At 41.9% G+C, this 22,004-nt stretch overlaps 2 protein-coding genes across 2 annotated transcripts; both read right to left on the reverse strand.

Moving 5' to 3' along the window:
- Window positions 1-768: 768 nt before the first annotated feature.
- On the reverse strand, window positions 769-14,619 carry LOC119737032 (arylsulfatase B-like). The gene is made up of 7 exons (XM_038211097.1): window positions 13,771-14,619; window positions 8,635-8,821; window positions 7,757-7,950; window positions 6,533-6,746; window positions 5,172-5,424; window positions 4,495-4,676; window positions 769-1,416 (listed from the first exon to the last, which is right to left on the reverse strand). Exons 1-7 carry the CDS (start codon window positions 14,158-14,160, stop codon window positions 1,142-1,144), a joined length of 1,695 nt encoding a protein of 564 aa, XP_038067025.1. The 5' UTR covers window positions 14,161-14,619; the 3' UTR covers window positions 769-1,141.
- Window positions 14,620-17,821: 3,202 nt separating this feature from the next.
- LOC119738614 (putative defense protein 3) lies at window positions 17,822-21,877 on the reverse strand. The gene is made up of 5 exons (XM_038213522.1): window positions 21,638-21,877; window positions 19,527-19,678; window positions 19,113-19,204; window positions 18,658-18,770; window positions 17,822-17,998 (listed from the first exon to the last, which is right to left on the reverse strand). Exons 1-5 carry the CDS (start codon window positions 21,837-21,839, stop codon window positions 17,925-17,927), a joined length of 633 nt encoding a protein of 210 aa, XP_038069450.1. The 5' UTR covers window positions 21,840-21,877; the 3' UTR covers window positions 17,822-17,924.
- Between the last annotated feature and the right edge of the window lie 127 nt (window positions 21,878-22,004).

Consider the following 22,004-nt stretch of genomic DNA (forward strand, 5'->3'; position numbering starts at 1 on the left):
TCCATCTCCAGCCTTGAGATTCACTAAAGGTGTCTGTCACCTCATCCGAACTGGTAAGGTTGTAGCGATTAATGATCAATTTTGAACCAGAGTCTTCCGAGTTGGAAACCTGTAATCATGAAGCTGTATAGTGCCAGTAGGCAATAAGGCCAATACAAAAAAATCGGTCTCTGGTCAGACCAAAATTCCGGATTTAAAAAAAACAAATGTCAAGCTTGGATTGTACAGACAAGGAGGGGTATTTTGTTTTTTTGTGTCCTCATATGCATTGGTGTCCTCCATCATTTGCCTTGGTGCAATTTCCCCATTCCTTGGTACAAAAAATTGAGGAGGTGCGGCAATAGAGGGTGCTGTTGTGACTACCGCGGACAATTTGAAGAAAAAAAGGTTGACGCGCGCGCTGACCAGAGACCGACAAATTTTTGTTGGCCTAACCAGAGATGCAATCAAGTCAAATATAAGTCAAACACAAGTCGTCACAATTCATTAAATGTCACCATGAGTAACTCACATAATGCATATCAACACAATTCATCACAGCCTGAGGTATAACCTCGTCTAACGTATACGTCTAACGTCAATTGATCAGCCAAAACAAGGACAAAAACCTATATGGTTATTGTCCCCTTTTTGACCTTGTTTTTTTGTGATCTAATTGCCTTGCGATTGATGATAGTGATTGACTGGTAACTGATTTGTGACTAGCGTCTGATGAAGTAGCTGTTGCTACGACAACGGCGGATCCAGGTGGCCAACAGCCCCCCCCCCCCCCCCCAAATAAAATGAACCCGGTTTTTTTATAGTCAAGTCGCAAAATAAGGCAGCCACTGCGTACACCACCCACAAAACTCAACAAAAGCTCAAGTAAGTTTTCATTTTCAGTTGGTCATAAAAGTACGTACTTCACGCCTACGGCTGCTTTTCGCTTAGCTTATTTTACTTGACTGCAACTCTCTCTGGGGCGGAACCGGAGACGAGGCCGATGTTTGGCAATATGCCGATTTATTAGGCCCCGCCCACTGCGCACGTGGGCAACAACTTACGCGCCGGTCGGAATTTGTCGGGCCGTGATTGGTCAAAACTACATGATGGGGCGGGGCTTAATGGGTCGATCTATAATTGTCTGGGAAAAGCCCCTTCGTCAATCCAGGTACGGCATCCAGAGCCCACCGTGTAACAGCGGGTTAGCCCGGCTGTCCGTGGCCGGGAAGTTGGCAGGTACCGCCCCGGATTGGTAGAACTGCAGTCGCTGTAGAAGCTTCAGCACGAGCTCCTTGTGATCCCGGGCTACGTTGCAGGTTTCTCGCGGGTCGTACCTGATGTTGTACAGCTGGATGGCGTTTGAGGATGAGCCCGGGCAAGATTGGATGGGGATAAGGTCAGGAGACTCGGGCGGCCGACGCCAAAATGGACAACCTATTTAGGCGAAGAAAGAAATTTCAAAAAATGAAGTCATAGAAAGTACTTTATTCAATTTGTATGGGCTCACTGATAAACGAAAAAGTAGAACACATGTTTACAAGAATGCTCAACAACCATACGTGATCATTAAACATTAACGAGATACCGCAGATTTGCCGCAGCAAGTTTAATATCACACTATTGTGGCAATCTGAGATGTCCCATGTGTGTCCAAAAAAATGCAACCCTAAAACAATTGCCTTAAAAAAAAGGATCGGTGGATTTTTTGGTTTTGAATTTCCGGTTTTAAAGCGGAGAGCTTTTTCTTTCAAATACTGAAAAAATCCTGAAAATAGCACTTTCGGCTGCTGAGCTGAGAAAATGCCAGGTATGTAAAAGTAGTCATTTTTTTCATCGTGTTCACAAGTACTTCAAACAGTGAAACATTTTACTGTAAGCCCACTGGGCAATTATTCCTTTTTGGGTGCTATTTCTTAAGTATTTTGACATATTTGTGATGCTGAAAAGGCTTAAAATAGGACTAAAAAGGGTGATATACCTGTTCAGGTGGAAAGTCAAAGGCATTTCCATCAAATTCATTTGTACTCTTGTCATGTTATGTGCCATGTTGTTTGCAAGGGTTAGGACGTGCACAATAATTAGGTACAGTTTAAATCCCATAGTGTGGTAATATTTTGTGTACAGGATGAAAATGACCACTTTTTACATAATTGGCATTTTCTCAGCAACCCAAAGTGCTATTCTCGTGATTTTTTTTCAGTAGGCCTACTTGAAAGAAAAAGCGCTCAGCTTTAATCCAATACCCAAAACATAAAAATCCACCGACCCATTTTTATTAAAAGGCAAACGTTTTAGGGTTGTATTTTTCGGGTCAACCTGTAAAGTGGCAATCTGAGATGTCCCATGTACATGCATGATGAATTTCAATGACGTTCTCCTCATGCAGCCTTTAGCACCCGAAGGCATTTCTCTCAGAGCGCTCTCCGTCAACAGCTTTATCTTACTGGTTACATCGGACACAATTTGGCCCAGTGACACATTTTGCAAACGAATTTTCGTCTCTGTTTCCTAAGCAAAACAGGCAACACCTGTCAAAGTCACGTGATGTTTTCTCAACAAACAACTTACACGTTCTACAAAACAGTAGCACAGTAGCGCTGAATGCACAGTGTTTTTCAACTTATCTTGAATCACAGACTGCCTTCGGGCACGAGTATACATGTATATATCTTCATGGTGTTTCCTCGGTTCTGACAGAAATCCACTGGAACGGCAGGCGCCACTAAGATTTCCCGCCTGAATTTATAGTCAAATGGACAGACTTTGGACAGAGAATTGACGGCTGTTTCTTGACTTTTTTTTTCATGAGAGTCGATGATAACAAGCAGCAGGTGTTTTGAATGTTTGTTTACAATTGAAACGACATTATTTCGCTGTCAAGAAACAGTTGCCAGAACAGGCAACCGACAGGCAACTTAAACATGTAAAGCATCTTTTCCATGTGATTATGCCCAAATTAAACAGTTTATGTCAACACTGTTAAACCATTCATATTTCAAGAGATGTGCGTGCATGCGCAGAAGTGAACGGTTTGCTGAAAGATGGCATCACGCGACCATACGGTCCAATTTTGTGAGCAAATTGTGACATGGTCTGCAATAACAATTCTAATAGACGTCTTACATCACTTTATTTTTCTGGAGAAAAAATCATGTAGGCCTAACCCACGCCAAGAATATAGTCAGAAAACCTATAAATTCGGCTGCACGGTATACTAACCCTTTCTTCACTTCCGTAGCGCTCTTAACACTGAGATTATATCCAGCCCTAGTTTGGTCGACTCCAGAGTGTTTTTGTCTTTGTTCTTAAGTTTTGTCCGACTGTCAAGTCTGAACTTACAATGCCTCTCGTCCTAACTCAGTCCGGATGTTTCTATGATTGATGCGTACTGTGCATGAACGACACATCCGCATAACATTTGGTACCGATCTTAGATTTAGTCGGATCTCCGAACCTCGCCAACTTTCAACATTAATAAATGTCTAGGTTATCAATCATGAACGCAGTACACCCGTTATTAATTTAACTTGACGAAGACCATGGTCCAGTACAAAGAATAGGCTATTCTCATAACATTGAGAACGGAAAGAAGTAAGGAAGAAACAACTTAAAAAGAAGTTAATAATGAGAAGCACCAAACCCTTCTTTAGGTCAAAAAAGTCTCCTGTTTCTGGTCTGCGTGCGCAAATTAAAAAAAAATTTTGTTCAAAGTAAGATGATGTCTCAAAACCGCCAAACTCACTGGTTCGACTGGAATCTTGCTACTGCACAATGTTAACGTGTTTTAGATGGGGTAACGATCGAGTATAACTTTATGTGGCCTCCTGTGCTCCCATATATTTTGCAGTAAATTTAATCGGGCACCATTTGCAGACGGTATTGTAGTTTTGTAATTGTGCGTCTGAGGGAGCGATGGTCGTGTATTTAGAACCTGTAAACGTTTTTTAATTAGTGCAATATGTAATGGAGCAGACTAATGACCAGCCTGGCAGCTCATGCACGATGTCGATGTCGCTGTATGGTCTGACGATACCGTTTTCTCTGATTTTTGTCTTGACTGTCCAAATTTCCCGAAGAATGTTCGTGTCGGTCGAGATCGTAAGTGGGTGCAGAATTCTCAAGCCTTATGGCCTTACTGAGGTCACCTCAAGCTCCACTCTGAAGGATATTTTTGAGAGTTATAAGGGGATCGAAGCATCATCTGCAACATCAGCCGACTTTTGACGAAAAAAAAAGTAGGAAAAGAAACCCGCGACGCCGCACCACTTTTGGGGCAAGCTCCATACCAGAAACCGAAGGCCCCTCCTATGGAGAAACCATTGTGCATGCTATCGTACAAAGCAATTGCCCCGTCACGTATTACTTGGACAAAAGCTAGCACAATGCTTTCGCCATTGAAGGGGTCTACGTGATAGAAATGATAGCGTGCCCGAATTGGTCCATAGATCTGTACAGATTCATTTATGCCGAAATGTCCCATTCAAATTCGTTATGAAGTAAACATCGTTGTACCTGAGCTTCCAGTCAGTAACTTCCAATCACCGACCCTGATCGCTGCGCGGAAACCGGGGTCGAACCTTTGGTCTCCTGGTAAGGAGTCTAACAACGCCTGGTCCTCGTGGGTGATCTCGGCATAGTCGAACATGGGATCGATGTTGTGAAGAATCTCGGTACGAGGTGACACGGCCCCTTGACTACGCGAAGTGCAAAATAAAGATAAAAAAGTAAAAGGTAAAATGTTTATCAAAAAATTGAAAATGTTTTTAATTACAATCAACGGACAACTTTTAAAGTTGTTGGTATCTTATAAGGAAGGCACTCACCAGGGGCAACATTTCTTGGATTTTTAACACAGAAATTTGAAAAACACACAAAATTGTGCTTTGCAAAAATGGGTTACCAACCAAACTGCCATGCAGTGTATTGTGCTTGTGATTGGTCAGTGGTTCCCGTCCTATTTTTCCTCAGTACATCAACTTAATAAAATATAATGTTCTCTACAAAACAAGCTCATTGAAAATGTGACCTAGATACTAAGACTAGTCGGTGTTCTGTACCCAGACTTTAAAATAACATTGCAAGACGTGGACGCTAGATTTGATGTACTCATGATTTCAAGGTTGCAGCGTATATAAATTCCATCATTTGAAGCAAGCAAAATTTCAACAAGAAAGCCATTGTTTACCTACCTGATAGTCTGCCATACATCATACCCGTCCAATGGTTTAGTGCCGTTAGTCTGGCCCCCGGCAACACTCCGCACCAGCGTTGGTAACCAATCACTGACATGGATGAGCTGTGTGTTGATGGTGCCCCGCACGGCTTTAGGTAGAAGCGGACTGCTGACGAAGCCCACTGCGCGCACTCCGCCTTCATTCAAAAACGCCTTGCCGCCACGGAGCGGCCAGTTGTTTCCGAAGGTGTTTAAAGAACCTCCATTGTCTGTCAAATAAACACAAAAAATAGTCCTTCAAAAATTAATTGAAAATTGTTTAAGCCTCGGTATATTGATTTGGAATCTTTTGAAAGTTTTAGGGTTAAACAGTTACTTAACGAATTCCAAATTCATCAGCAATGACTAGTCCATGGAAAAAGTTCCATCAAAGCTGATGCCGATATCGGTCGACTGATGTTGCATGATGATTACGAGTACGATGAAGATATTTTGGGGCACATTTTTTTGCTGTTCTGTATAGATGAAACGAAGCTTTCCTCGCCCGACATTAATAATAATTGGTCACATTGAATTATTAAAAGTACCCCGTTTCGGTTTTCCCTGATTTATATTTTTTCAAAAACAAAATCATCAACATTATTGTCCAATTGATGCCTAAAAAACCTTTTTATAATTTCAGCAAATTAATTAATCAGCAAAATGTCATGCTGCCAAGGCATATGCTCAATTATTTAATACACGAGATATATGTACATATCATATTATAATCATTATCATAACTATATTATGCGTATACTGCTTACTTTAAATAATTGAGCATATGTCACATAAAACCTAATGCCGTGTCTAGACATTGTGATGCTATTTTCCAAGATGTGAGATAGAAAAATAACCCCGAAGGGTAAAATTTGATTAATTTATGCCGAAATATTTGCTAAAGTAGTTATTATTACGGAAAATGGTACCTTTAATAGGGAGACATTCCTATAGGGTTGTGCAAGTTCCCCCCCCCCCCCAATTTAAGGACCCCTTCCCTTATCCTACCCCACGAATTTTGGTATAATTGTGCTGGACCACGAGCAATCGATCTAGCCTATTTGCGACACGAACATTTTGCCTCTAAATGGGAGCTGTGACATTAGATAGACAAATTTTCATGTCTGGTGTCTCCATAAGGTATACCTAATCACGAAAAAAATGTCTCCAAAAGATACATTAACAGGAATTAAGCTACACACTGCTAAATGATGTTTTCAACAACATCCGTATATTATATGACGAACATTTTTAGATGCCTTAGGTATAACAATTTACAATCATATTTGTAGGTATATCGAGGACTAATCAGCGGATATTGTTTCCAGTTCCACCCACCTGACGAAAAGATGATGATGGTGTTATCCCAGACGCCCTCTTCCCAGAGCGTCTTCGTCAAGTTTCTCACACTTTCGTCCACGGCACTGACCATTCCCGCGTAGGTTTGTCTGTAAGCCGCATTATTGATGGAGTCACGGTATAGATTCTTGTAGCGTTCGGGAGCTTGTAATGGGAAATGGACATTTTTGTAGGCCAGATACAGGAAGAAAGGCTGGTGGGGAAAACGATAAACCATATACACTGTTATTTCGGTTGTGTAAAAATCAAACGGTTGTGTACTATATGAACCTAGCAACCCATTGTGTAAAATATTACACAACTTGTGTAAAATATTACACAACTTGTTCAATATTTTTACACAACTGGTTGCTAGGTTCATATAGTACACAACCGAAATAACAGTGTACAATCCCGGCCAAAATGGTTGGGACACTTGGAAATAACCTTAGCCTCCAACGGTCACCAACTCCCCCGCTCCCCCGGTCATTGTTGTTCTCTCCAGCGGATGGAGCACACACCGCGCAATGAGAGACAACATTGAGCGGGGGCTGGGGGGTCGGGGGCCCAGCGAGATTTGGCCAGGATTGTAGGTCAGGCGTAGTATTGTGCGTGCAAGTTTAGATATTTCAGAAGTTAAAACAAAACCTGCACAAATGGTAACAATAATATTTGGCTTTATCAAGACATTTATTTGAGAGTTGCCATTCAAACCTTTATATTGTACCTTCCTTAATATAATAATCTGCCCGAAATTGTGTAACGGACAAGTGACATAAATGTCTTAACCAAGCCACTCTCTTGCAATTTTTCTTTGAAACTGCAGCTTAGAATTTTTTTAAGAACAATGCGAACATCTCAACGAGCATTTTTACCACGCGTGATGTAAGAAATTACTGAAATTCCAAGTATTATATAGTCTTGGTCCCAGACTAGTCGGCCTGGCGAGCGCGGTCAAGACTATAGTGAGGTCGCTTAACCACAAGATGAATTTTAATCCAGACTTAGGAACTTCGGCACTCGGGCCCCAGAAATCTGAGTATCTCAGATCTGGGTGTCAAAGTTCTCAAGACTTGACATGATTCATCTTGTTGATAGCAACTTCTGCGGCAGCGGCTGGACCGCGCTGGACCGCGCTTGACAAGGACCCACATCATAATGGCGAACATATTAGACCAAGACCGGGGTTTACCCAAAGAGGCAAGAAACACAGTTCGTTTTGACCTGATCTTCCTGGCGTGTCTTGATGATTTCTTGCGCCCTCGATGTGAAGAGTTCGGCGCTGTAGATGCCGTCATATTGACGGACATTCCTCAACTCTTTCGCGGTGTCGTCGTGCAGATCGTGTCCCGAGAACTCTCGGTGGCCTTCCATAGAGCGATTGTAGTACCAATGGTCCCCTCCCCCTGTGTACAAACCTGAAAAAATGCAAACTATTTCGGATCAGTGGCAGATCCTCATGCCGCAAAAATAGGAAAATCATGCAGAAAAAATAGTCTGCTAACCATCCCGCCAACCTTTGAAAGCTAAACCTCCTGTCATGAAGCTGGATCCGCCCCTATTGATAAAAGTACAGTATCTGACAGATTAGTTTTTTTTCAGCGAATGTTTTATGTTTCTCTCAATACATACTGTTCTAATTATCTGTAAGTTTTCACGCTTAGGTTCCGTCTTGGTCCAACTGTCCGTGTGTGCTTGTTCTTGTTGCTGTTCTTTTTTAGTCCATCCAAGGCATCTCGCCACAAGCCTAGGCTTCGAGAAGATGCCTCCATGTTCGCTTCTTACACCTTTTTGACAATTCCACTTACTTAACTTCTTCATATATTCTCTGCTTATATTTCTCGTTTGGTATGAAATGAAATGTAAGTTTGAATAGGAATCGAATTAAAACTGATACTAGCCCATTAACTCTAGTTCCACTAGACTGAAAACGATTGTTAAACAAAGACATTATTGAAATGGCAAATTGTATTCGCTTGAAGAATACATTTAACTTTGGACATCTTTTTATTTTAGTTTCAGACGAATACAAGAACATCTCATGTTGCTTCACATCATTTATGAAAAATATTGGAACAATTTTCCATTTGTTTCCTGCTCACCAAAGAATGTGTCGAAACCTCTGCTAGTCGGCAGGCAAGCCTTATGGCAGAACCCGAGGTGCCATTTGCCGATGGCGTGAGTCGAGTAACCTGCCTCTTTCAACTTGGTCGGTAGGGTAACCTCGTCCAGCGGTAGGCAGTGCGGTCGGGCGTGCTCGAATAAATAGTGCTGAATTCCCATGTGGATCTGTCGGAATGGAAGGAGGTTATCACATGATTATACTGGGAATACTAAAGGCTCTGAGAGATGGTGGATTGCACTTGGCATTGTATGTACTTCAAAGGCATAAGTTAATTACGAAAAAAAATCAGAGGCCTTTTCCTCCATACTTTAAATGCAGTTAGGTAAATCCGTGTCGGCGATTGGGGGATGGGGGATGACCAACATCTACAGTTGCCCGGCCGTCGACATTCGAAAAGCAGGGTGGGGTGGGTGGGGTAGTGCTGGACACTACACGACACAAGGGGCGCTGTTCAAAATGTACATCTTATGCAAACTTGAGAGCTTACGTTTAACTTCGCTAGTTCTCCCGCCTCGCAAACAGGGCGCTGGGAAGGGCTGAAGCCGCTTTACAGAATCTTGTGAAGGAAGTACGGATGGCATTATGGGTATAGCATGACCTTCGCATGCAGCTAGCGCGCTACGTATGATAAACAGCAGCAGCGCTGCATGCTATACGTCACAGGTCACGCAAAATCTATCCAATGAGAGCTCGAAGAGATCAGCCCTTCCCAGCGTCCTGTTTACAGGGCGGGGGGGGGGGGGGGACGACCGAAACGTTTACCCTTATATCACACCTGTGCCTTTAAAGATTTTGTACTGCTTGTTATCAATTTTTCAGTTCTATTTAATACATGTGGGCTTTTGGAAAGTTAGAAAATAACCTTAAAATTGCCCATCCCCGTGGTCAAAAAGTGCGGGGATTTATCCGCCCCATCCCCGGGATATGGATTTAAGCCCTTGTTTAAATAATTATAAAGGCCTTGCTGGGATAATAATGAAACAAACGTTTATGCGAGTTTTAAGAAGATATATTTACAAAAGAATGTCCAATTTTTAAAATATTTTCCGAGTACCAATCAGGTTGAATATGTGGTTGAAAAGTATAGTTATTAAAGGTATGGTTCTACAGTGAACCTGCACACAATGCGTTTTTATAAAAGCTGAAGGATATGCTCAGGCATTTGGCAGTTGGCGCTAAATCATATTATTAGGGAAATATTGCAGAAGCTGCATAATGCGTAACCGATATTCATCCTAACCGACCGCGAGTCACACCACGTACATTGATATACCGAATGCTATTTGCCATAGGAGGTGTATATACAGTCCATGCTGTACGACAATTCAATTAAACTGTTTACAGGGTAGAATATATAGTTGCGGTGGAAATTGATATTAATTGATACCCAGCAATAATTCCCATAATTTATGATAATGCTGAGTGCAGTAGGACGACATATCGAATGTTATATCACAAGATATCGCCTTGGCTAGGTAGCTGCAGGTGCTGATTGTGGGCGAAGACAGTACTTGAAGAGGTAGAGGGAGTGTTGTTAAGAGGGAATTAGGGTGTCACATGTCGTCGACCTCGAAGTACATCTGTTCGTAGATCATCTTTGGTTATAATGACTTGAGAATGTAAGAAAGAGTCAAGTTAGCTTGGTCAAAATATAGCCCACCATACCAGACTTGTAGACTTGTAGGCTTTCTTACTCTGTTTGTTTGCACCGAAATGTTCTTGGTATAACAGGTTGTCAACTAAATGTAAGTTTCGAACTTTTTTTTGGGGGGGGGGGGGGTTCAAAAGCTGAATTCGTTTGTCAGTTATCACCATGTAAATATTTTGACTTAGACACTATGTGTGGTAGATACTTCGATCATTGTTCAAACGAATACAATTCTCAATAAGGACGTTATTTAAAGATCACCTTTTTTGTTACCCAAAATAAATTGTGGAAATTGCTTTTATCGCTTCATTTGCAAGAGGCAACCTTGATTGAAGGCTACATGGGCTCGATTTCAGGTTTTTAGATATAGTATATACTTTACCTATACAATACAGGGTGAGTAAAACAAAAAAAGGCGAAACCCAAATGTCGTCGGGACCATTGTTTTAGTGTAGTTCTGCATGTAGCACTTTCAAAATCTAGGATATGAAAGCCCATTTCATAAGCTTTCTTTTAGTACAAGAATCATTCAAATCACTCATGTACTAGTTTCGGAGTTTTAAACACAAGTTACACAACCACCGTTTTTAAAGTTCTATCCACGGATCACAAGAATGTAAGTATTCTTTCAGCAAAACGAAAACAAATCACATAGGGATGTGTGTAAAATTTTTTGGTCCCGACATTTGGGTTTCGCTACTTTTGACTCACCCTGTAAAGCATCTTAGAATGAGTCCATCCGGCCAGAATTGTGTGTTAATACCCTGGATCGCTCTTAACAAAACACAGCCCACTAACGCCATTTGGGGGAACGTCCGGCTCATACCCTAAACGGGTTAGGTATTCCCCAGACAGGAACATGATCGAGTTCCCCTTCCCCTCCCCTAAGAATTCCCGACTATTAATCAAAGTTTTGAGGTAAAAACAATATTTTGGGCAGACGACCCCTTAAAAGGAGGCCAATGAACACACACTTATAAATACGTAGTTTGGTAAACAGCTCTGTGCATAACGCCAGTGTTAGCTGAAAAATGGTTTAAAACAGAAGAGGAAATTGAATTTTGCCTCACGTTTGACTATAGTATCTCCCCGGAGCCTAAAAAATCAGAGCGTATAAACGCGGTCGGTTTTGTGGAGACTTGTTCGGACTGCATGCAAAATGTTGGACTGATAACGTTAATTCAGCTTTAAAAGCGTACTAAGAGTCTTATTTCCTTGGGCCACTTAGGGTGCCTCAGCTACTGGTAGGGGCACCCATTGGGTTTAGTCATGGTTGCAATAATTCATCAAAACCTGTGCGGAAAGGGGGCACGGAGACCTGGGGCACTGTCCGTCCGTGCCCCCTTGACCGACTTCATGACGCACTGTTATTTTTTCTCTATTGGACGGTTCCGGATTTGTCTCAAACCCCACCCACCTTGAGTTAGTGGACATCTTCTCTCAGTGCTTGTGATTGAGTTTGCCCGAGCTATATATGATGGTCACCTGACCAAGAGTCGTGAGCTTATTGGTCAGTGCGCACTGTTTGATTGAAAGGCAGGTAGAGGGTCACGTGTCAGCTACTTTAGTCCAACAATTATGAGATCATCTTGAGGCACCGCTCCTGTCCAACTGTTTTGAGCCTGTTACGAAATAAGTCAGGTATATTGGGCCTGCACAAAAATAACTCACAGAGCCGAGGCCTAAATACGCAAAAGAAACGTAGTCAGTCTCTTGAAAATGAATATTGCCGTAGAAAAGAAAGCTACGCAGAAAATACCAGACAAATCCTACTACACGGTAAGTTTAGAGTGCACAAAAGGGACTGTACATGTAACGTGACTGAGATAGCATGGGGAACGCCCCCCCCCCCCCCCCACCGCTTTGAATTTGGAATTAGACAAAAAGTTCTAATGTTAAAAACATGTCAAATGCCCACTTTAGAAAATGAGGCCCTTAAGTGCCTCGTGTTATTGGAAATGTTGCTTCAGGAAGCACTAAATGTCTAACTATTTTGCAGTATGACGACAAATCACGCTGGGTGAGTCAAATGATCTTCCTTTATCTTACGTGTTAATGAAGAGTTTCCTCGTCTATGGGTACAGACCTTGGAATGTGTTAGAGTAACACTGTTTTGATTAGAGACTGTTCATATAGGAACACGCTGATTAGGTGGAATAAGGCTGAGCTGGAAGGAACACTGAGAATTCATGTTTTGTTGCGAATTGGCTTCGTTCCCAATTGAGAATATATCCCGTTCAAACTCGGGTCCATCCGATGTTCCTATGTTCACAGTCCCTATGTTCCCCAGTCATTTTGTTCCACAATCCCTATGTTCCCCAGTCCTTATGGTAAGGGTTAGGGTTAGGGTTAGGGTTAGGGTTAGGGTTAGTGTTAGTGTTAGGGCTAGGGTTAGGGTTGGGGAACATAGGAACTGGGGAACATAGGGACTGGGGTACATAGGTATGCACCTGTTCAAAATCTACCATAAGGATTCTATGCACGAACAGCAACTGGCGCTTTTTGACCACTTTCGACAGCCCTAGCATGCAGGAGGGACACACCGCGTGCGCGTGTCTGTTCGTGCATTTGCCTCCCAATTGTCTCCCCATCTCTCCCTTTGTAACTGTTGAAGGCATACTTGTTCACGGAGTTTATGGACTTGTGAGTTGGTTATCAATTTGTAATTGGGCATTCATGGTTTTCCACTCGCACTTGAAACTGGCCTTAGGGTTTTTAGCTTCCTCTTTCATTCAGGGCCCTTAGCTATACACCATGCATTATGGTAAAAAAAACCCACATTAGCAGGACAGACATTTTGTTTTTTAATAAACAACTTACTTAAAGTTATATCTCATTCCTTTCCTTGAAGTACCCTTCTCAACCGTTTAAACCTTGGGGGTTATTACATGAGAAAGGGGAGTTTCAGGAAAATTGTAGTAGTGGTTTCAGAATGTGGCAAACTAGGGGTGAATCACTAACTTTGAAAGGCAGCAAAGTTCATTTATTGATAACCTTTGAACTTTGTGGCAAGTCACGGCGGGTCTTTGGGACACCCCGAAAAAAGATAACGTTTTGTAAAACAACCTTTCCAAAGGTTAATTAGAAATGAGGGGACGGAATACCAACAAAATAAGGGTGCACAGTAAAAGAAAAAATACTGTAATTTTCAGTTCCTGACCAAACTTTTGTAAGCTGCAATTTAAAGTGTTTAGTGTTGAAAACGTGTTGGGCAATCCTACCACACGCAGCAGTTGGTATAAATTACATGTACTTCAATCGTCAGCGAAACTGTTGGGAAGAATTGTCCCGACAGAACCAACAGTATATATTTCATAACGTTGACGTCCTGGGACGTTAAGCAACAATTTACCCTGTTTTTTTTAAGGATGTACGCTCTCTTTTTCATCCCGCCCCACCCATGTTACATAGTACCTGCCCTTACAGGGTGCACGCCCCTTGTTCAGCTAGCCACGCACATGTTACCTGGTACCTCCCCGTCATCAGCTGGCTCCTGGTCGGTGAGCACAGCGGCTGCACGTAGTAATTCTCCAGCTTGACTCCTTGCTCGGCGAGTTCATCAATGGCAGGCGTTCTGATGGCTGACCCGCCTTTCTTGGCGTGGTAACCGACATCGTTGTAACCCAAATCGTCCACCAGGAGAAACAAGATGTTGGGCTTTTGTGACGAGTCTCTCTGGGTCGACATGGCACGTCTTGGGGCATCAACGCGTCCGATGTAAGACAAGCTATGGTTCGTTTTGGTGTGCAGATAACGGCTGGTTTCGAACACAACAAGCAACGCTATCGCAGTGACGAACACGAGAACTGTAAACCTGGACGGCTGACAGCTGACCAGTAACCTAATCATCGCCATTCCGACTGTCCAATTCCAACTGGTCCTCGTACTTTTGAAATACAACCACCGATTACCTTCCTACCGATGTCATTACAAAGCACTGCTGTTGCGACTCGTCCGTCTGAAGTCTGAACTTCAAGTGGTATTTCCACATGCACGTTTATAGCACTACAACGTGTTGATCGTCAGCACGCGATCGCGACCTCGTGCCCAATCACAGACCGGTGACGCTGAATTGACGTATTGATTTGCGTTCATCAATACCAGTGTGGTGATTTGTAATATTCAAATGGCCACTCTTTCATTTGTTTTTCCTGCCATGTGCACCAAAAAACAAAGGCTGTACAGAACTATTCAACACCTTGTTTGTAACAGAAGGTAAATTTTGCAGTCAGGCTTACATGCTATTTCCTCGTATATGAGACAAGGTCCACAGTGACTCATGACGTTCCAAATTTACTTGAGCGGTGAAACCGACTACATGTACGGTTATTTTTAGATTGTTGGATGGAAAACAAGCGGTGCATGAATGACTCAAAATATATTACATGCCCATCAAAAAGACGCAACTTGGAGAAAAACAATTACCAAGGAGCTTGACAATTCAATTACAAATTCATATGATATGAAAAATGGTTCTCTACTTAATTGAATAATAATGACAACGATGAGTTTATCACCTGCCACGACGCATGAGCGCGCGCGCGCGTGTGTGTGTGTGTGTGGGGGGGGGGGGGAGGTCTTGAAAAAATTGCGGGACTAAAGGTGGTTAATTAAAAAGCCATCCATACACTGTGAACAGTTACACATTTTTATTAGAATAGAAATACAATAAGCGAACTTAATGAATTTTGCAAATGCCTACCTGCATATTTTTGCACGCTAGGTCCTCACGAAGTACATAATTATAATAATTATTTAAAGGGGTCATGACTAAACTTTTTCTTGCACGGGAACATGTTTTGTGCACCTTTCTACGCATCTTAAATGTATGGAAACTGTTTGACATCCTTTTTTTTGACATAATTTTATTCAAAATTGCACTTCATTGAAATATTTGAAAATGTCCATGTTTTTGGGGGCAACTGAGGGCGCTGTTGCTGTGTTGTCATTTCAGGAAGACACTGATCAGTTTAGGAGTTTTCTGTTCAAAAATATGAAACCAAAATTGTGCTTATTGAAAATATTTGTGAGAAACGTTTGCTCATGGCATTTACTGTTACAACAACGAATCACCAAAGAAAAGAGAATTTACGACAGTGCAAACATCCAAAATTCTGGCCACTTTTGTGTGCTGAAATAACTGTAACATTGAGGATTTCTACCTGAAATGACAAATCCAACAAGGCACCAAAATAGTCTTGCAAAAAAAGGCAAAACAAATTTGAAACTAGGTTAAATGTGACAAGCAGGTATATTTTCAAAGATATGTATTTAAAAATACAATTACATTGCACGGGCCCTTTAAAAACACAAATAATTGAATCCATGTACACGAGGGAAGCCACTGGGCAATGTCAAAGTGACGTTGAAATATTTGGCCCACAAATCAATCGGTTTGATCAAAAATTCCCTCCCAAATCCCATCGGTTAACACCTGTCCCTTGATTCGATCAAGAAGTCTGATTTTCAGACTCTAACGGTTCCCTCCTTTCTATATTATCATATAAAGCCCCTAATAATTATTGCATCATTGTCAGTCGGACGTCTGCGGTCCAGAGAAGACCTTTGAATAGTGCTCTCTCCTCCATTCGGTAAAAGATCTTCTGTCTTTGGAGTCGACTCTGTCAGCCATAATCATAATCCATATATCCTGTGCAAAGTACCTCAAGCCGGATGTGATTCATAAGACTCTGAAGGGCGCACTAGGTGCCGTTGAAGAAAGGATGTACAACGGGTTCAACAAAAGTCGGTCTTGCGTCCGGCTTCGGGTTCTCATAATTTTAAGCTGGAGTTTTGGGACGGACATGACGTGTGGTCTATAGCGGTGGAGCACAGGATTCATGATCGTGAGGTTGTGGGTTCAAGCCCCGCCGTGGCCATGCATGTTGTGCCCTTGAGTAAGGCGCTTTACCTCAACCACAGTGTTAAATTGGTACCGGCATTATTCAATGCTGGGAAGGTATAACAGACTCGCTGTGGAGGAGGTGTGGCGACCCCCCCCCCCCCCCCCCCCCCCACAGCAGCATATGAGTCTGGCCCAATCGCTAAAGAAAGAGAGATGGGTAATCCATTCCTGTGAGTGTGAACACATGTTTGTCCTCTTTACCTTTACCTTGGGGACCCCGGATCAGTACAGATCCTTTTTGTTTGCCACGGGAACAACCATTTCTAAATGTGCACCATGTTCATTTGGTTTGGGCATTGGATATGAGTTTAGAACCAGAAATGTGAAGCCGGAGCTGAGATAAAGCGGTAGTTTGGTAAACCCCGTGGTTCTGCTGTAGAGATTATATTTTATCAGTCTACTGCTACTTAACCGGGTCATCGTCCATGTAGACAAATCCAAAGAGGAAGGGTTATGGGATTATACACATCAATTGCGGTGATTTTCATTTGCAAAACAGGCAAAATCCTCTGAAGTGGTATATATATGCACATTTTTGTCATCTTTAGGTTGATGAAAGTGTAAAAGCGCTCGCATGCATATGCGTACGATTGTCAGTGAGGTCTTTATGTTTGGGTCGATGGGTCTACTTTTTTTTTTATCTTAGACAAAAATTGACAATAATGAATACATTCCAATAATCCAATAGTGATACTTAGTACTGACTAGTTTATTTCGGAACTCCAAACGGATTATTCGAATTCTCCTCTCAGTGTAAGAATCATTATTCGAAAATCAGTAAGAAGAAAATTAAGTAAATCAATGCCCTTTAATCAAGCTACAAACCACTGGCCAAGCTGAGGGGGTACAGGACACGCCACCCCTCCCTCCCCCCGCTTAAATCAAAAGTGTGCCCAATCCCCTTGCCAATACCGACATTCAGAATACTGATATTGGTAATGAGACAAAAAGGAACTTTTTATTGTTAAAAACCCCATTGAGTCCCCCCCCCCCCCCACACACACACCCAGACTTGTTTCACATACCTAGTGTGGACTTTCCTTTCTTTTCGTGTAGTTAAGGAACACCAGTGGAAAAACTCATTTTTCTCAAACTGTGAAAACTCTTACAACCCAATTTTTTTTCAATGATTCCCTTTAGTGTTTCTCTTCATTCTGCTACAGATAAACCTAACCCAAAAATGCCTCTAAACCTGTTTTCCAGAAATGAGGAAACACTGTGTGGACGTGGGCAAGTCCACACTTCGTCGCTGCTACCTACATTATGTGGACGTCTTTTGTTCGGAAGTCCACACTGCGTATGTAAGACAAGCTCAACATGGTTTGTTTATGGCGTAAATCGAGGATTTTCTATTGTTCCTCTTCCCTTTTCCTTGTTTATACTCTAACTGTTTTGCAACAGCTCCCATTGGTTTTGTACACGTTTTCTAATCGAGGTCATCCTCGATTTGACTCCTGTCCTCAATTACTCGATGATGCTTCACATGGGTGTCCTCAATTTACACCACGTACATGCGCTGATACACACACCAAATATTTTCCGTCTTAGAAATCCATGGATGTTTTCTGGGAGGATAAAACTTCAATTGAATTTCCTTAATTGATTTCGGTATTTTTTTAAAGATTTTAAAATATATAATTGGGGCGCTAAACATTTCATATTATCTTCTAAGCATCTCCTAAGATTAGCGCCTGGAATACCCGATATACTTTGTTCAATTGTAATTCTTGAAGACAGCAAGGCACAGAGCAAGAACCACGCTCATCATCATAGCAATGCCAGACACGCCTGGAGGAAAAAAACACACAAAATAATCGATAACTCAATAGACTTGTTTTTTTTTTTAACGTATTCATCAGAGTTCTCAGTTAATTTGAACTTGAGTGTGATATGAATTTTGATGACTAGATTTCCTATTATTTTTGTCATGGTGCAATGTAACTGGCTTACTCCATTAAATCCTGAGAGTCATAGTCATTAAAAACGAACCACAACAAAGTATGAACTAAAAACTACAAAATTCGTGTTCTGTTCAACAAATACATGTAGTAAAGTCTTTTATTGTTATTTTCAAGGTGAAATCTGGATGTGTCTGATAATCCACATATAATAATAATTATACGGAATTTGTCGTGTCATAATTGAGTACAGGATAGTATGAAAACGGTGTCCATTAGTGCGTAGGTGTAATTTTACGAATCAACCACTGCATGTACATTTTGTATAGTCAACAAAATTTAATGATCAACCAATCCTCGGTCAAACTTGCTTTAATCCACAAATGATTCTGTTGTGTTTTTTCGCATGACAACTTGTCACGATTGTGCGACTCTCTATCACGCCATCAGAGTTTTAGGGACATTCTGATCACTGAGTGTGTTTTGTATAATCTTTTAACCATTGGTCCAAACCAGCAAGCGATTACGAGTGTATAAGACGCGACTTACTTGCTGAGGTGGGTGCCGCACTACACTCGGCTCCCTCGGTACCACTGAAGGTCAATTCGGTGGACAAAACCCCGGTCCAGTACATTTCCTTCGGACCTTTCACGATCGTAGCCCTTAAAACAGAAAAAAAGAAGCCAAATTGGACCACCTTAGGATTTGAACCCAAATGCCGCCGGGCATAGCCCCGCTGCAGTTAGGCTACATCCAGGATTTTTTCTTTGGGCCGGCTGACCAACATTTTTGACAGCAGTTGAGTTTTTCGGGGGTGGGGGTGGTGGCAACATTACTACAGTTTCTACATCTCTTGCATTCCAACCTACCCCTAAAAAGAAGGCATGGAAGGAGGTGGTAAATTACATTTTTTTTTGTTGCACTATCACGTGTTTCCTCAACATGTCTTCCTGTACATGATGATGAAACACATTAGTGAGTGGGTGTTTCACCCGACGACTTACATGAAAACGAGCGGTCCCTCGTCACAAGGGGGCGCTTTCCAGGTCACCTCTGCAGCAGTTGCCTCCAGTTCGGCTGAGTGAGCCCAAGCACTCTGCGTAGGGTATAAAACATGGTACATAATTCTATAGTCACTGTCTGCAGACAACATGAACTCTTTGAACATTTCGTCATATTTAATGTCTTTTTAAGGGATTTTAGGGATTTTTTTCCCAGGCTAAAATGTGAGGGTTAAAAGGCCAAATAATTATGCATTTTTTTTCATTACCAATAATAACAGTAAAAATACAAAGGATATTGTTCCTATAACCAGACACCCCTTTCCCCCAAAAAACATCATTTAATCGACTGATCGTTGCGAAATCACCTAAATTTTACAGACTGATAAGACCCTGGTACAGACTGAATGACCTTACATTTGCATGGCCGCACTTGAGCAGTTTGGTTTTGGTCGGTGGCTCGGCGAACTCGCCGATTGCCTTGTTCTTGTCTTTACCCTGCCCGCTACGGCGAGCCTGCACGAACAAACCCTCGATCTCAGTGGTCCCATCGATCGCTTCAACGATAACTGCATTAAAAGACACAAAATACGCAATATTACACATAATGTTAGGATCATTTGCACTTGTATTTGTATGAGGATGATTTGCATATATCCCTAATGTAACCTAACGAAAAGCCTACTTAGGCCAAAAATAAAAGTCTCCGCTTTCTGGTATGGAGCTTGCCCAAAAAAGTGGTGCGGCGACGCGGCTTTTTTTTTTTTACCTGATTTTTTTGCCTCAAATGTCGGCTGATGACAGCAAATGGTGCCCGACTAAACTTTAGTGCAAATATATGGGAGTCCAGAGAGGCCACATAAAGCTTAGTCTCGATCATAACCCCATCCAAAAACACGTTAAAATTGTGCAGCAGCAGGATTCCAGTCAAACCAGTGAGATTGGCGGTTTTTAGATATCATCTTTCATTGAAAAAAAAAACGTTTTCATTTTGCCGACGCGCATGGCTACGGCGACGCGCGCGCATACCAGAAACCGGAGACCTTTTTTTTTTGGCCTTAGATTAGAAACGTATTGTAGCTAAGCACCCATACATTATTCATCTATTACTGGCTGTCGCGTCATCGAGAAAAAAAAATAAAGAAATGTGCCTATTCTCAACGATCAGCCAAATAATTGACTGATTTTTTATTTTTGCAATATTAAGATGGCGAGCAAAAGATTGTAGTATTCCACGGTTCTCTCGATAATATCCAGATACTTTCGACCTTGCCCCCGCACTTTCGGGATCAATCTGCCTTGTCATGCTCCACGGCATATTGCGCTGTCCCGTTTCCAAATATGGAAAATGCTTAGTTGTTTGGCCTCGGGTACTGTCCTTTGTCCACAATGGGTAGCTGTATACATGATGGTGTTGTTTTTCTATGGTTCTCATATTATTTGTTTGGCTTCAAGTAGGGTTGGTCGGTCGAGAAAACAACCTGAAGAAAAAAATGTAGTTGCAACCGTTTAGTTAAATTAAATAATGCCACAAAATGCCAAGTGCGTATTTGCTCATTTTTTCCCTCTTTTTTTTTTTTTGGCAATGAGTTATATCACTGAATAACATAATAAAACCATATTTGACAAGATGTAGGCTAGTTGACTTACATTATATCTGCACCAAGCAGATTACGAACATGTAACATTGTGGCTGTAGTGGCAGCCATGACATACCAGTGAAGGAACACTAAAGACACCCAAATTAATATGATGAGAGGCAACATCCTCTCATCTGCTGTGATTTCACTGATTGCTATACGCCGTGCTTTGCTTAAAAATATGGTATTCATTTTCAACAGCTTTTCAATGACACAGAACGTGATTGCCTGAATTTTGTTTTAAAATATTCATTTGCTATTTTTTTAAATTGTTTTAATGGAGTTCCAGACCGGGTCGGCGGTAATAAACGGGTTTTTTTTTCTTGGGTCGGGAGCCCAAAATAGGTCGGTCGGAATTAAGAACCAACTTAAAAAGATTTTTAAAAAAAAGTCCTACTTATAGAGTGAAACAAAGTGACAAGGCAAAGACCGCAAATCGTCACCGACACCACGAAGTATTACCGCTACATCACAAATTTTGGTTCAACGAAGAAACACCCATGCATGCGTTCGCACATCAGACACTTGCGCGAATGAATTTCGTTTTCACGAAGTTACAAGCTGTTACGGAAGTACTATTTGGATAGAAACGTTTTAAAACGTTTGACAGGAATGTCATTAATCCGTATTCTTACAGAATAAAGTTTAAAGCCTTTAAACTGGTGAGATACAGATGAGTGTTACTTCGTGATAACGAAAATGTACCGATTGAGTGCACAGTGTACATGAGTGTTACTTCGTGAAAACGAAAATCACTCGGTTCTGTAAAAATACGCGCGCGTGCCGGATGCCGCCCACTCAAGTCCACTTGGGTGTTGCTTCGCGGTGTCGTTGATGAAATATGACATGAACCGATATCAAGAACGTGAAGAGGTGATGGTATCTTACCCTTGAGAGACTTCCCGGGGGAGTAGGTCGAATTGGCTGAAGTGACCCTGTACGGGGAGGCTCCCGTTGCGTTACGGGGCTGGTGGCCCGTCGGTACCATGTCCCTACACAGATTAGGGAACTGGTCTATGGGCGGACCGGTTTCGAACCCCCAAACTCCACAGATGGTGCAGAGTACCACAAGCAGATATCGCACGGCCATCCTCTTTCCTTCAAAATATTCTCCTCTTTAAAAGTAAAAGTCCTGCAAGACAATCAGCAGATTTCGGTTAATGGTTAAGAGGATCAACATAACTCAAACCAATATTGGGTGTGAAATCTTAAAATCGTGTGTGAAACTTGCAACCAAAGAATCATAGTGATGTTG

The sequence above is a fragment of the Patiria miniata genome, unplaced genomic scaffold (genome assembly GCF_015706575.1).
Source record: "Patiria miniata isolate m_02_andy unplaced genomic scaffold, ASM1570657v1 HiC_scaffold_3, whole genome shotgun sequence".
In the NCBI taxonomy this organism is placed as follows: domain Eukaryota; kingdom Metazoa; phylum Echinodermata; class Asteroidea; order Valvatida; family Asterinidae; genus Patiria; species Patiria miniata.

Excerpts from the sequence above, each read along its gene's own strand:
- LOC119737032 (XM_038211097.1), bottom strand. The coding sequence starts at position 14,160 with ATGGCGATGATTAGGTTACTGGTCAGCTGTCAGCCGTCCAGGTTTACA. Across the intron at positions 6,747-7,756 it reads AGACACGCCAGGAAGATCAG|CCTTTCTTCCTGTATCTGGC; the intron begins GTCAAAACGAAC and ends TTTCCCCACCAG. Across the intron at positions 5,425-6,532 it reads CATCATCATCTTTTCGTCAG|ACAATGGAGGTTCTTTAAAC; the intron begins GTGGGTGGAACT and ends TTTATTTGACAG.
- LOC119738614 (XM_038213522.1), bottom strand. The coding sequence starts at position 21,839 with ATGGCCGTGCGATATCTGCTTGTGGTACTCTGCACCATCTGTGGAGTT. Across the intron at positions 19,679-21,637 it reads CCCCGGGAAGTCTCTCAAGG|TTATCGTTGAAGCGATCGAT; the intron begins GTAAGATACCAT and ends CTTTTAATGCAG. Across the intron at positions 17,999-18,657 it reads TGCGGCACCCACCTCAGCAA|GCGTGTCTGGCATTGCTATG; the intron begins GTAAGTCGCGTC and ends TTTTTCCTCCAG.